Below are 12,930 nucleotides of genomic sequence, written 5' to 3'. Positions count from 1 at the left end.
TATTTTTTAGTATAGTTCTGCTATAGCTCTTAGTACACCTCTTGTGGTAGAATGAAAGCACCAAAACAAGCTGACTTGTCTATTTTAAAAATATAAAGACATCTTGATTACCGAACTACTTTGCAAACCATAGTCACATCTAAACGGTGGCAAAATTAACAAAATGCATGGCGTACACAGTTATTGTTACGATTGTGACATCAAAGTAATTTGAATAAAGCCAGCAGCATACAGGGAGCCTCAAAGGCCCTACATTACATGTGTGGGTTAAGACAGTGTGGAAGGCGTGTACACTGCTAACATAAAATATTAAGATGGACGCAGCTTTTAAAATACACATACAATATTCTTTCATATATACTGCGTAAATAAAAACATCAGTACTTGTACTTATGCAGGAGTGCTTGTCCAGGTTTAGTACGATGAATATGTACTGTGCAAAACTCGTTTGTGGAACAGACATTTCAAGCTAGCCATTAAAACAGTCATTCATCTGCGTGTGTTTTCAGGCTGTGAGGACAGATTAGCATCAAAGCACTGAGTGAAACGTGGCCAGTGACATAGTAAGTGTCTTTTCTCCAAAGGGTATTCAATTAAGGAACAACCATTCACAATAATTTTTCTTATTGCTGTCAAAGGACATAAAACACTGATATTGCAACATGTGGGCATAGAAAACAGTATGAGCTGCTTTGCTCTAGCCAGCTTAACCTCACATGGAGGTCCAGTGCACAGACATAATTGTATTTAAAGGTACTCAAGATATTGGAGATTAGCGTTGCTAACAGGAAAGGCAGTGTCTGAGCAGTTATTCCATCCTTATATTATTCAATAGTCATATCACCCACCTGGATACCTGTCAATGTTAAGTAATCAAACTGGTTGGACAGTTTTATAATCCAAACGAAAATAATGTTGAAATGAGAGACAAAAGCTGCAATATTTTCACTCATAATGAATCTATAGGATAACCAATCCAATCCAAAGGCTCTCCATTCTTTTAGTGTAGATGGAAGTTCCAAACTTTAAATGTCAGTGTGTATCATCACACCTATTTGTGTTTAGAACAGCATTAACATGCAATATAAATCTAAAAGAAGCATCTGAATTTCTTTAAAAAACTAAATACAAAACCACAAAAGTAATATTTTATTGGGCCATTAACGCTATGATTGTTTAAGTACATAGGCCCCAATACATCTTATTTACAATGGAGACCTGATCAAGACAGCAGATTAAAAATCTATCAGTTATCTCCTCTTTTAAATAGCTATTGTAGAAAATGAACACTGTTGCAATATTTTGAAGACGTCACAATTTCTTTAACCCTTATGATAGCATTTTGAAACAATGTTGTTGAAGGTACAGTGGTGAAAATGAGGTCTATTACATACAATCTTACAAAGAACATGTTTTAAATGATAGTCCAATGACAGTGAAATCGTCGATTTGATCCAGTCTCATTTATTTAGAGGGGTATTCATGGCTACTACTCTCTGTCCAAAATGTAAAATAATATCTAAATCAAATCATCCGAGTTGAACCACCTATCATCCAATGGGACTGAGTCACAAATCATACTGTATATGAAAGGTCCAGTTGTTGAGCTCATGGACTCAGAAGACCCACCGCCACAGGAAGTGACATCACCAGGGATAAAAACCATGGCGCTGATTGAAACATGACACTGATTGCAGAGCAGATGGGAAGAATCCCTGGCGAGAGAGCAGAATGTGAGTTTAGATAATGTTCCAGTTTGAATAAAAAAGCATAGACCCCAAATGGCAAAGCTGATGGGAAGTCTACTACTCACTGTGATGGACGGCCATGCTGTTCTCCTTCCAGCTATTGCCCTGGTACACCCTGCAGGTGTAGGTAAAAGGCCTCTCGTCGGCTAGCGGGGCCCATGTGAGGCGGCACAGATTGGGAGCGACCAGGCTGACGTTGCTTTTCCTGCGGTCCTCTATTGAGACATAGACCACAGCGTTGGGGTAGGTGCTGCCCACCAGCCGGCTGTCCTGCCGATACTCACAGTAGGGGCCGGGCACCTGGTAAGTTGGCGGAAACTCACAGTCCACCCTGACGTTGCGCTCCAGGTAAGTTAGACACGGAAACATCTGAGGCCCGCGCGGAGTGAACAGAAACGTAGTCACAGAGTTCACTGAAAGAGATGGAAAACATCAATGTGGATTTATCTGTTATCACTCTGAAACTGCTGTGTATTAACACTGGATTATTATTAACTGATTTATTAACACTGGATTATTATTAACTGATTTTGGCAAAAAGTTATTTTGAGAAAAAATCATTCTCCAGAACCGCTGACTCCACCTCTCTCTTTGTAATAATTTTACTATTTTATTATACATTTTGATTAAAAAATTACACACTCTCTCACCTTTCAGCCAATCAAGTGTCTCCTTTTCTCTCAGAGCTAGCAAACGCAACAATTGTTACAAAATGTAGCCAGTTAGCTCCTGTTAGCTGAAGCCACAACAATGCCAACATTATTCTAAATACTAATAGGCAGCTGCTCTAGGCCTACATAGTAACTAAACTTGCTTAGATTTTAAGATTTAGCTTAACAAGGATGCACACATGCTAGCTTAGCCTACTAGTCTGATTACAAACTTGGTCAACTTGTGACTCAGCATTAAATGTAAGAGCTACTGTTGGAAGTTGTAGCAAGCTACTCTTGGCTTTAGCAACTGTGAGTCTTTTTGCTCTTCGCAGAGTCTTTAAAAGAGAGAGAAAAAGTATTTAAATGTAAAAATATGGCAGAGATCACTCTGAATTAATAAGCTAATGTTAATGCTATAGCTTAACTTGGACGTTGACAGTTAAACCACACTGAAACATTTTAGATTTAATTTATAAGATTAATTATTTCATACTCATTTAGACTTTTTATTTAATATCAAAGACTTTGGGGCTCCGTCATTGGTCACTGTATACTCACAATAATACAAAGTAAATATTTAAAAAAAAATCTAAATACAGAATTTCCCCCCTGGGATCGATAGGCCCAACATGATTCAGATTCAGATACTTTTGTTTCTTTTGTAATAATGTAGGTCTTTCATCGATATTTGTTTCCATATTATCAGGTATTTTCTAGGCTTGTCCCCAGAGTCAGCGATTCTGGATAAAGCTTGTTGTCAAAATCCCTTTTTGTGAAAATAAGAAAAAAATATGGTGTTCATACATAGTCTAGGCTCTGTAAACTGGTATGTAAACAAAGGGTATGTAAACAAGGGGGGCCCACCATAGCAAGCAACATGCCCGTTTACAGAGCCTAGGCTGTGTATTAACACTGGATTTTTTTTTATTGCACACACAGTACGGACACAATGTGATTTTGACAACAAGCAGAATCACGGACTCCACTTTAAATGAAAAGCAAGATAATATTAAACAGTGATGTCAGCGATACAAAGCTTTTGATAACCACATTTCACCTCCTTCCCATCTCCCATTCAATACAGTGAGAACATAAAGGATGGTTTTAAAGACACAACATGCTTTTGAAATAAAGTCTATCTTTGTTCTTCTTCATTTGGATGACATACCATAATCCTAATAAAACTTTATTGACCTCTGAGGCGAAATTGGGCAATGACATCATTGCTGCAGTATATGTGTTTGTCATCATGGGACAATATGGACTTGATCTCAAAATGATTTGCATTTGGTATTTAAAACAAATTTATTTATTTAAAAAAAAAATACTTTTCGATTCATTCACCCACAGTAAACTTTTAACAATCCAAAATAGATGGGTGTCCAACTGACATCAAGCCAACTTTTTGCTAAAGCACCTTTAGATTACCATGTCTTTCTTCAGTAGCATGGCAGTTGCATAACCGTCTACACATAAGTAAACACAAAAGGATCACACATACTGTGAGTAGTTTGATGCGTCATCATTATCCTGCCCAAGAGGAGACAGGCCGTGGCGAAAAGGTGCAACTCCATGGCGACTGGTATGTGTCCGATCAGATCAATAACCTTCACAGCACGTTATGACCTGGCAGACATGGGACAACATGACAAAGCTGCACATACAGGACACCATCACGTATTACTGCGGAAAAAAACTATAGCTTAGAATCTATAAAGACATAAAGTAACCTAAACATGCAACAAAGCCGCCAGTGTTAGCGGGCCTGGAAGTTATGTTCTGCCTGCAGCCCAAAAGGAGACAGGACTACGCCCATGCAGCGCTGCAGCAAACTGTCGAGCTCTCCTCAGTGTACTTGTGTGTAGGCTATGCGCACACTTTCTGCACCCTCACTGCAGGTAAAATAACTGCAGACATGCAGACGTGCTTTCTGACACAATCAAAACCGACCTGACAACGTTAGATTTTCCTCTTTTTTCTTTAGCCACACTAATGGAACATCGGTCTTACCTTATACTTGGTCCCTGTCCCGAGATGGTGTGTCGGTATGCGGAGCCGCATCCGCAGCATCAGCAGAGCAGCGCTGACTTTTGTCTGAGGATACAGTTATTGCACTGCGCGCCCTCTCTCAAACACACGCGCACGCGCGCTCGCACGCACACAGGCACATACACATACACATCGGCAGTTATCCTTAAAGGACCGTGTCCCCATTGCACTTTTTTCACCAAGCAAGGATTCAGGAGCAGCCCAAATTAGCCTCCCTCTTCTCTTGATTAGGCCTATCAGGGAACCAAGTCAATGATTTGGAGAGATTTCGTGCTTATTATCCCGTGGTGCAGGATTTAGGCTCGAAAGGGAGAAGAAGATGAAGTCTTTACAGGAGGTCCTAGGTTGGGGGACTTGAACTTGGCAAACAACCAATGGATGTGCATGTGCTCTTCATATCGTTGCTATACCGCTTACTCTCATCCACACACTTTTTTTTGGTGGTGGTGGTGTGCTGACAAAAACTGTAAGCACCACCACAGATGTAATTTGGCTACAGCAATTTATGATCTAGTGACATCTAGTGTTAAAAGAAAGGAGTGGATGAAGATTGCTGGTCGGACGAATGCTCAGACATTCAAGCCTCCCAAGGGCTTTAAAGGTGAACAGCTGTGGGAGTCAATTCTAATCCAAAACGCTCATTCACTTCAGATCGGTTTTTACCTCATTGCAGCATGTTCAAATAATTGATTTATGCAGTAGTTTAGTTTCCCTCGCTAAAATTATGGTCTGATTAGGTGCAGGGCAATAGCAGTGACTTGCAAAAGCACCAACAGTGGCTTGTTCATATAAAACATAGGAAACTTTTACTGAGCATTACTTTAATATGTCAGTATAGTTCTAGCTGTAGCTGTAGTATTAGTCTAATTTTTGGGGTAAATCAATAGGCACAAAAGTCATTATGGAAAGAATTAAAGCACTGATTAGGGCAATCTCAAGAAGCTTTCGACACAAAGTAAACATGCAAACTCAACAGTATGTTACTGCAACCAATAGACTTGAGCAATTATAGCAGGCCTGCAGCCTAATGCAGGCTGCAGATGAGACTACACCAACACAGTGATTGTACTTTGTGTCAGTGGGGCATTTAACAAGCAACTGGAAACATTTCATTACAATATTGAAATAATTTCCATGAATCAAAATTGTATTGCCATGCACTTAAAAAACATGCAACTGTGCTACATGTTTAAGCATACATGGATATAGGTGGCCTACATACAAAAATGTCATAATTAAAAAATACTGTTATTCATTGATGGTCCCTTAACTTGGTATTGTAACTCTTGTGTATGGGGTTCGTAGAGGTCTATTATGCAGCTGCATGTCAGAAACCCGGCTGTGCGCAGTGAGTGCTCATGCATGAGAAGTTGCAGAGCTTAAACAGTGTCAGCTGCATTGCTACAATGTACAATAATGCAAACAAAGTCACAGTGTGCTATAGGATATCTGATCAATATCAATACTGATCGTATTGCTTACCTCTCTGGGGCGTATAGAGGCTTGCCTTTCGATCGTTTCCTTCAAAATAAAAGTGTATATTTTCTATACATTGAGAAAGAAATGATGCGGAAGAATAGAGTCTTTATTTGATGGCCAATCATTTTATGTTGAAAATCGATGTGTCTAAGGTAGCCCACCCACTCATCTGGCTGGCAGGTTTTCACTGCTGTTAAAGCCTTATTTTCTTGTCTGGGCAAGTTATGCTCCTAAACAGAAGTCCCAGCTTTTCCTCATAGAATCTAATGGGTGCATGGCTTTTGTAAAATGAAAGTACACTGTTTGGTATGGATCCTAAGGTGAAAAATACTGGAAGTGTACAAAGTGTAGTAGACATAGAACAGTGTCCTGCACACACCAATGAAGAAGAATAGGATATGCGTTTCATCTGCAGTGAATCGACAGCAGCATCCAGCAGGATCCACAGCTACAGAATCTCTAATGAATCCTTTTGGCAGGGATCACTACACCTCACCACACCTGCCTTCACTGCTCTTGATTGTGAAAAAGGAGGAGAAAGACATGTGATATACAGTATGTAGTGCCTATATATTTGAAATGAAATATACAGTGTAAATTGGCAGATATACTGTGCTTTCATTGTTTGCTGTGGTTCTTGCCTTCTTGCCTCTGCAGCACTTCTGTCGGGGTCCTGGGAGACTGCCTCAGTACGGCAACTGTTTAGGAAGGACCTTGACAAAATGGATCAGCAGTTTGAAGAGGATGCTGAGGATATAGGGAGAGGATATTGAGGATACAGAGGATGCAGAGGATATAGTGACAGTGTTGGTCTGTCAGTCTGTCCGTCTGTTGGAACTATTTGATGGATTGCAATGAAATTTAGCACCGACAGGTTTCAGAGAATAAAATCCTACTGACCCTGGTGATCCCCCACCTTTTGAGTGAAAGGTTTGAATAACTATTGGATTTATTGCAATGCAATGTGGTTGATGTGCATCAAAATCTTTTGTTTTGTTTCTGTGAATGTGGTTTCCAAAGCTCCCTTGCCCATCCCAGGGGTTTCAGATTCATTCACTCTGGAGGCCATTTTAATTTTTTAATAAAGCTGATTTTTGATTGAGAAAAACATCATCTTAGCTGAAAACTAACAAAAAGGGGGAAAATAATTAAAAAAGATGAGCTTAAGTTATTTAAAAGTCCAAAATAGTTTAGCGAGGACATACTCTAGATCAGTTGTAGCTTTGACAAAGCCCTCTTGATCATCTAATTGTGGGACTTTTTTTTTTTTTTTTTAAGATATTTTTTGGGCATTTTTTTATGCTTTATTGATAGTGCAGAGAGACAGAGGTGAAATGGGGCAGAGAGGGGAGTGACATGCAGAGAACGACCGCGGGTGGGAATCGAACCCGGGTCTGCTGCTGGGCCCGGCCCGGGAGGGGGACGCCTTACCAAAATTGTGGGACTTTTAACACCTCAACGTATTATTAATGTAGGATAGTTAATGATAATCAGCCTTTGAGCAGAACGCTCAAACATCTATTATATTATCCAGCTATTGTCTTCCATTCACTGCAGTTGTAAATGTTCTCGCCTATGCATATATCCTCAATACATTAGCTGAATTTGATTATCTAGGTATTTGTTTTTAATGTATTATAATTTATGTCGGTAAAAGTGGCTGAGAAAACCGCTGACACGTATTGTGCTTGCACATCGAATGGGGAAATGTAAAACAGTCCGCTGAGGTGTCTCAGCTAATCAAACCCCTATCACAACATTTCCCTTTTCTCTCTCATTCACCGACCTGAAAATAATCTTTTAATATGAGGCCAGAGCTTTGTGTATTGACATGCGATCCTCTGTTCACTGGTAAAAACAGAGATGGGGGGTAGAAAGAAAAATCAATAAAAATCCTTATACAATAATGAGAAATGTCCCCAAAGTCCACTGGAGCAGCATTCTCTCCCCCCTCCCATCCCTCTATGTCCCCCTCCCTCTCTCCTCTGTTTCTTCTATAAGCCGACCTCTACTGTATCTACCCCCTGGCATCACACTGCAGAGCACTGAGGAAGGCTCAAACTGCATCAGACAAGGTGAGAAGGATTCATATACAGTATGATTATCGTTTGATGATTGTGAGCTATATGGTAATATATTGAACTGTGCTGTACACAATGGTTTTTCTCTTTTTAGTCTGGCCGAAATGTTTGCTTTATCACTGAAGTCAGCCTCTAGAGCTAACACTTTGAATGAAAGCGAGAGTGGGGGTTTGCATCTAGCCAAACTGCTTTATGTATTTTCTTAGGACATTGAATGCACGTTGGAAAATCGAGAGAGAGAGATAAAGAGAGAGAGAGAGAGAGAGAGAGAGAGAGAGAGAGAGAGAGAGAGAGAGAGAGAAAGAGGGAGAGGTTGAGCACAGAAAATGTGTCAGCGTTGGCAAATCACCAGTGAAGTTTGCAGTTCGTCTCTTGGCATTGTAAACAGTGACACAGTATTGTACTCAGATGTTCAGTATTATGGAACAGTGGCTTTTCCACTGTATGCCCTCGAAGGGAAGTGTGGCATTCTGTCTCTGAAATCTGATCATGTTCTTTAAAGCATAGTCAGCTGATTTAACCTCAATAATAGAAAGACACAACAGCAAAATAAGTAGGATAGATGTAATTCGTAGTAATAGCCTGCTCTGACTAGTTTCATCTGATTGTTATTGGTTTTTTTCAATATCAATTTTTTTGTTGCAGGAAAGTTGGGAGAATGTTCTTCTTTACCACAATTTTACTTTTTGGTAAGTTCCTTCAGGGTTTAAGAAATGTCAATTATGTTTCATAAAGTTAGTCTGTATTTCCTTTTATTTTCGACTACTCTTAGTGAGTTTCTGACATCGATTGCTGTGCAGTAAGTTTATCAATTGTTATTTTTTAAAGCATTTTGTTAATATGTGATCATCTCTTTGTGTTATAGCGTTCACAGGCTTTGTGTCAGCCCAGAAGGTGCTTAAGTTGCGCTACTGCTCAATAGATGAGCACCACCTCAGGATGGACTGTAAATATGCGGTTCCTCCTGAGTCACCCGACCCCTTTTGCAAGTACACCAACGGCGAGAGACTCTTTGACACCACCGACCCAGACGAGGAGCAGCATGCCCCCTTCAAGAAGCGCGCCAGGGTCCGCCTATTTCCGGGCAACATCTGTCGCCTGCTGTTTAAAAACCTGCCCAACGGCAAGTCCAACTTCACCTGCAACATCAAACTTCCTAATGCAGGCACAGCGTCCAAGACCTCCGTGGTGGAGAAAAGTAAGCTGGGGAACTGTTTACCACAAACTGGGCACATCCTGTTCTTTTGTTGTTTTTTCACACAAAAAGAAAACATTTGAGCGACTGCCAAACCCAATGCTCCTCCCTTTTGAACCTGCATTATTCTTTCTAATTGCAGAGCTCCTCCTCCCCTGCTCAGCGTGGAGTGTCCTATTACAGAGTTACAGTGGCCTACTGCTGACCTTGATGACACTTGCCGTGCTGCTGGAAATTCACTGGCCGTGAAACGAGGCGCCAAACTGCTGCATAAGTTAACGCTGCACCCATACTCATCTGGTGACTGACTGCTGCCGGGACTCTCCTGAAGTTGTGTGTGTATATGCACAAAAGTACAATGAGTTGAACTGAATGTATCAAACGTACAGTGTTTGGTGTGTCCAAGGCCTATCTCATCCTGCATCATTGCCCTCAATACTAAGCACACGTACTACTGCATACACTTTTTACTCTACACACTACAGTACTTTCCCTTATAAACAGTTGTTAACGTGCACAGTAGAAATCGGCCGGCTTGCCTAAACAGTGGTGATGAGTAAAAAGCATGAACTTGACTTCGTCCTTAAACTGGAAGTCTATACTCTATACTGTAATATTCAATATATGCATTCAATATATAGTGACTTTATTCATTGTAATGAGAGATAATGAGCTTTAGCCTTTAGTCTTAATAACGAGATAGGGAGAACTCTGTGTAGGGGTGGGGGTTGTGAAAGAAGGGCTAAAACTGCTTTTGCTGAAACTTCTAGCGATTGAAAGTTTCCACCAGCTCATGCAACGTTGCACTCTGCCTGCGGTTGCGACATTATTGCTGAGTTTCATCGCTCATTAAGGTGAGCAATCTATTTTGCTTGACTGAAATCTATCCCCTGTGTCTCCTCTTGGCTGCCAAACGACGAGGGCAGATAGAGGAGACCTTGTGCCACACAGGTCCCCCCAGTGGACCATTGTCTTGGATTGGTCGATAAGATCAGGAAAGGGCATCAAAGATAAGCTTTGGCAAGGGTGTAATCTAATGATGAGCAGAGAAGCAAAAAACTTTAAAACTGTTTTCGACTGAACCACTAACGGATGCATGAGCAATAACGTCACTATTTTGTTGTGGCTTATAGGGACACTCTAGGGACACAGTGTATCAAAGTCCTTCGCCAATTGTGACAAAGAAAACCAAAAACAAACTTTTATTTTGCCTTTCACTTGTGCCTGAGACACATGATCCATGTTTAGCCGAGGCTTCTTGTCATAAATATACAGTATGTCTCTGAAAGCTGTAGGTTTAGTCAGGTCCACATTGATGGCTCTATTTATAAAAATGTATATGCTTTATATGATGCACTGTTTTCTCTAATAATGTAAAGGATTTTTACTTATACTGTATATATGGTTGAGTAGCGGTGTGTGTATGTAGCCAAAGCACAATCATTTAATTGCACTGAAAATCACTGCTGTACTATGTACTGTATAATGACAATAAACTGAGCTGAAACTTAATGGCATCAAAAAAGAACAATTTTAATTGAATTACCCTGACCAACCAGTACAATGTGTAATATGCATGACATGTCCAGAGGTACTAAACATTGTGCTGAAGGTGCTTTTGATGTCCTGTGGATGGCAGCACTGGGTCAAGCTGAAATGAGGACCAAAATACACAAGTCTCTTGTCCGAGCAGGTAGCTTGGAGATAAACAAGGTGTAAATCGAAACAGAGATCAAGTAAATCCACTTAATTAGACACATGTTTAGAAAAAAATATTTGGTAAAACAATTCACCTTAGTGGTTAATCCTTGGAAATTAGAACTGCAATATCACCACCATTCAGAAAAAATAGATAAAGGGTATATATTACAGTTGATAAAATAACTTACAATCTATCAACAAAAAAAAGAGTTGATGTTCCAGATGTGATGGATGGGCATGTATCTGTTGTGTGAAACAACATTTGATGATGTTGCATTGAGATTTCCCTTAATTGGAAATAGGACAAAAAATATGAACACTGAGTAATTTCAGTTTTTTTAGTAAGTGTAAAGAGTAGGAGTGAAAAGATGGATAGTGACACTGTTTTGTCTTGCTGAGAAATGAGCAGTAAATGTGCAAAACTTAACTTAACTCAACTTATATTTCCAATGAGGCTATACACAAAATGTTCACACAGGATGAGTCCAGAGTTGAGTCTTCATACATTCAGGGGCACCTGCAGTAAATAACATACTGCTGTGTAGTCTTGATGCAACCACTATGCCTACATGTGTATTCCCCGAGGACCTGAATCATCACCTGACTCTTTACACTAAATTCCAACCTGCAGGCAAATACAAACCCAGGCTATGTTGACAGAACGGTAACCCTGTTTCAAACTGGTTTCTCTTGATTTTAACATCACGGTTGGTCAGGTGTTGATGTTTTTGCATTAAGGGGCGTTGCAAATACTGTATATATAGTAGTCTAGTATATTATATTTGTTTGTCCAGCAGGGATGTTACAGATCATGATCCTGACTGAAACCAAGTTTATTGAACCTTTGATATGAAAAATGTAAGTTTGAATATTGTATCTATAATCAATGTTTCAAATACATTTATAGGTCTTAAAAGTGTGACTTAAAATAGCTGTATCTCTAAATTAATATAAATATGATAATACAACTTAATTAAAGCAGCAGTATTAGGGTTCATACCCTCGTATAAGTATAAAGGGTCTAATAATAGCTCCCACGGTAGCCTATATATATATATCGTGATTGACGTTCAAGAATATGTTTTCTTTAATAAATATTATTAAAGTAAAATCATATTACCTTTAAACACCTGGAGCCCGTAATAATATAATTTATATTGGATTTTTAGTTTATTTTTGAACATTAACTGATTATTACTCTTTTTTTTAAATCACAGACATAACTAATTCCAGGTCATATTTTGACTTAGGGTTGCATTTTGTTGGGCTAGTTTTACTTCTGCTTTTATTTCAGGGGTCAGCAATACATGACAGTGATTCTTAAGAATTGGGACAAAACAGGGTGCAATGTTGAAAAAATACAAACCCTATGTTTAGGCAAATTAATTTAGGCTACATGTATGTATCCAACATATACTAAGCTACTGAGCCAAGCTTTGACACAACCTCCCAGCTTTTGTCCTTTTTATTAAAATGGGCTTTTTAGCTTGCCATTCCTTATTTTGTGTCAACACCGTCAGACACCAAAAAACACAAAATAATTGTCCCTCAATTAATGCCAGACACATGAGATGTAGGCCTATAGTGATCACAAATATTCACCAAGACTGATAGAGGCCACACAAAATATTTTCAAAATGTATATGAATATTGGAAGACGGCCATTTGTCCCGCTTCTCAAGAATCACTGATGACACATTACACACAATTTCGACAAATCACTCACTTAGACCTAGGCTACTTATTGTGGCAAATTCAACCCAACCGGACTACCCATTGTATCGACGTAGGCTAAACAGGGCCTGGTTGGAAATTCCAGAAGATTGGAGAAGGAACTGAAAGCTATTAAGTAGCCAACTCAACAATCTGTGAGACACTTACAGCCGAGGACCTGACCCAATAACCTGAGTTTGTGTGTCTGTGTTAGTGTGTTGTCTGGCTAATAAACTACCAGCTTGCTCCTGTATTCTCTCTCTCTCTCTCTCTTATGTAAATGGCCCCTGAAAGTGGTGGCTTTGCGCTAG

General features: G+C 39.6%; 1 protein-coding gene across 1 annotated transcript; it reads right to left on the bottom strand.

Moving 5' to 3' along the window:
• Positions 1-30: 30 nt before the first annotated feature.
• On the bottom strand, positions 31-4,501 carry LOC307260461 (uncharacterized protein). The gene is made up of 4 exons (XM_080040715.1): positions 4,412-4,501; positions 3,903-4,027; positions 1,814-2,161; positions 31-1,715 (listed from the first exon to the last, which is right to left on the bottom strand). The coding sequence occupies exons 2-4, from the start codon at positions 3,973-3,975 to the stop codon at positions 1,609-1,611; spliced, it is 528 nt and encodes a 175-aa protein (XP_079896841.1). The 5' UTR covers positions 3,976-4,027; positions 4,412-4,501; the 3' UTR covers positions 31-1,608.
• Between the last annotated feature and the right edge of the window lie 8,429 nt (positions 4,502-12,930).

The sequence above is a fragment of the Ammodytes marinus genome, assembly GCF_949987685.1.
Source record: "Ammodytes marinus genome assembly, chromosome: 14".
NCBI lineage: Eukaryota > Metazoa > Chordata > Actinopteri > Uranoscopiformes > Ammodytidae > Ammodytes > Ammodytes marinus.
This window is presented reverse-complemented; position numbering and strand designations above follow the sequence as displayed.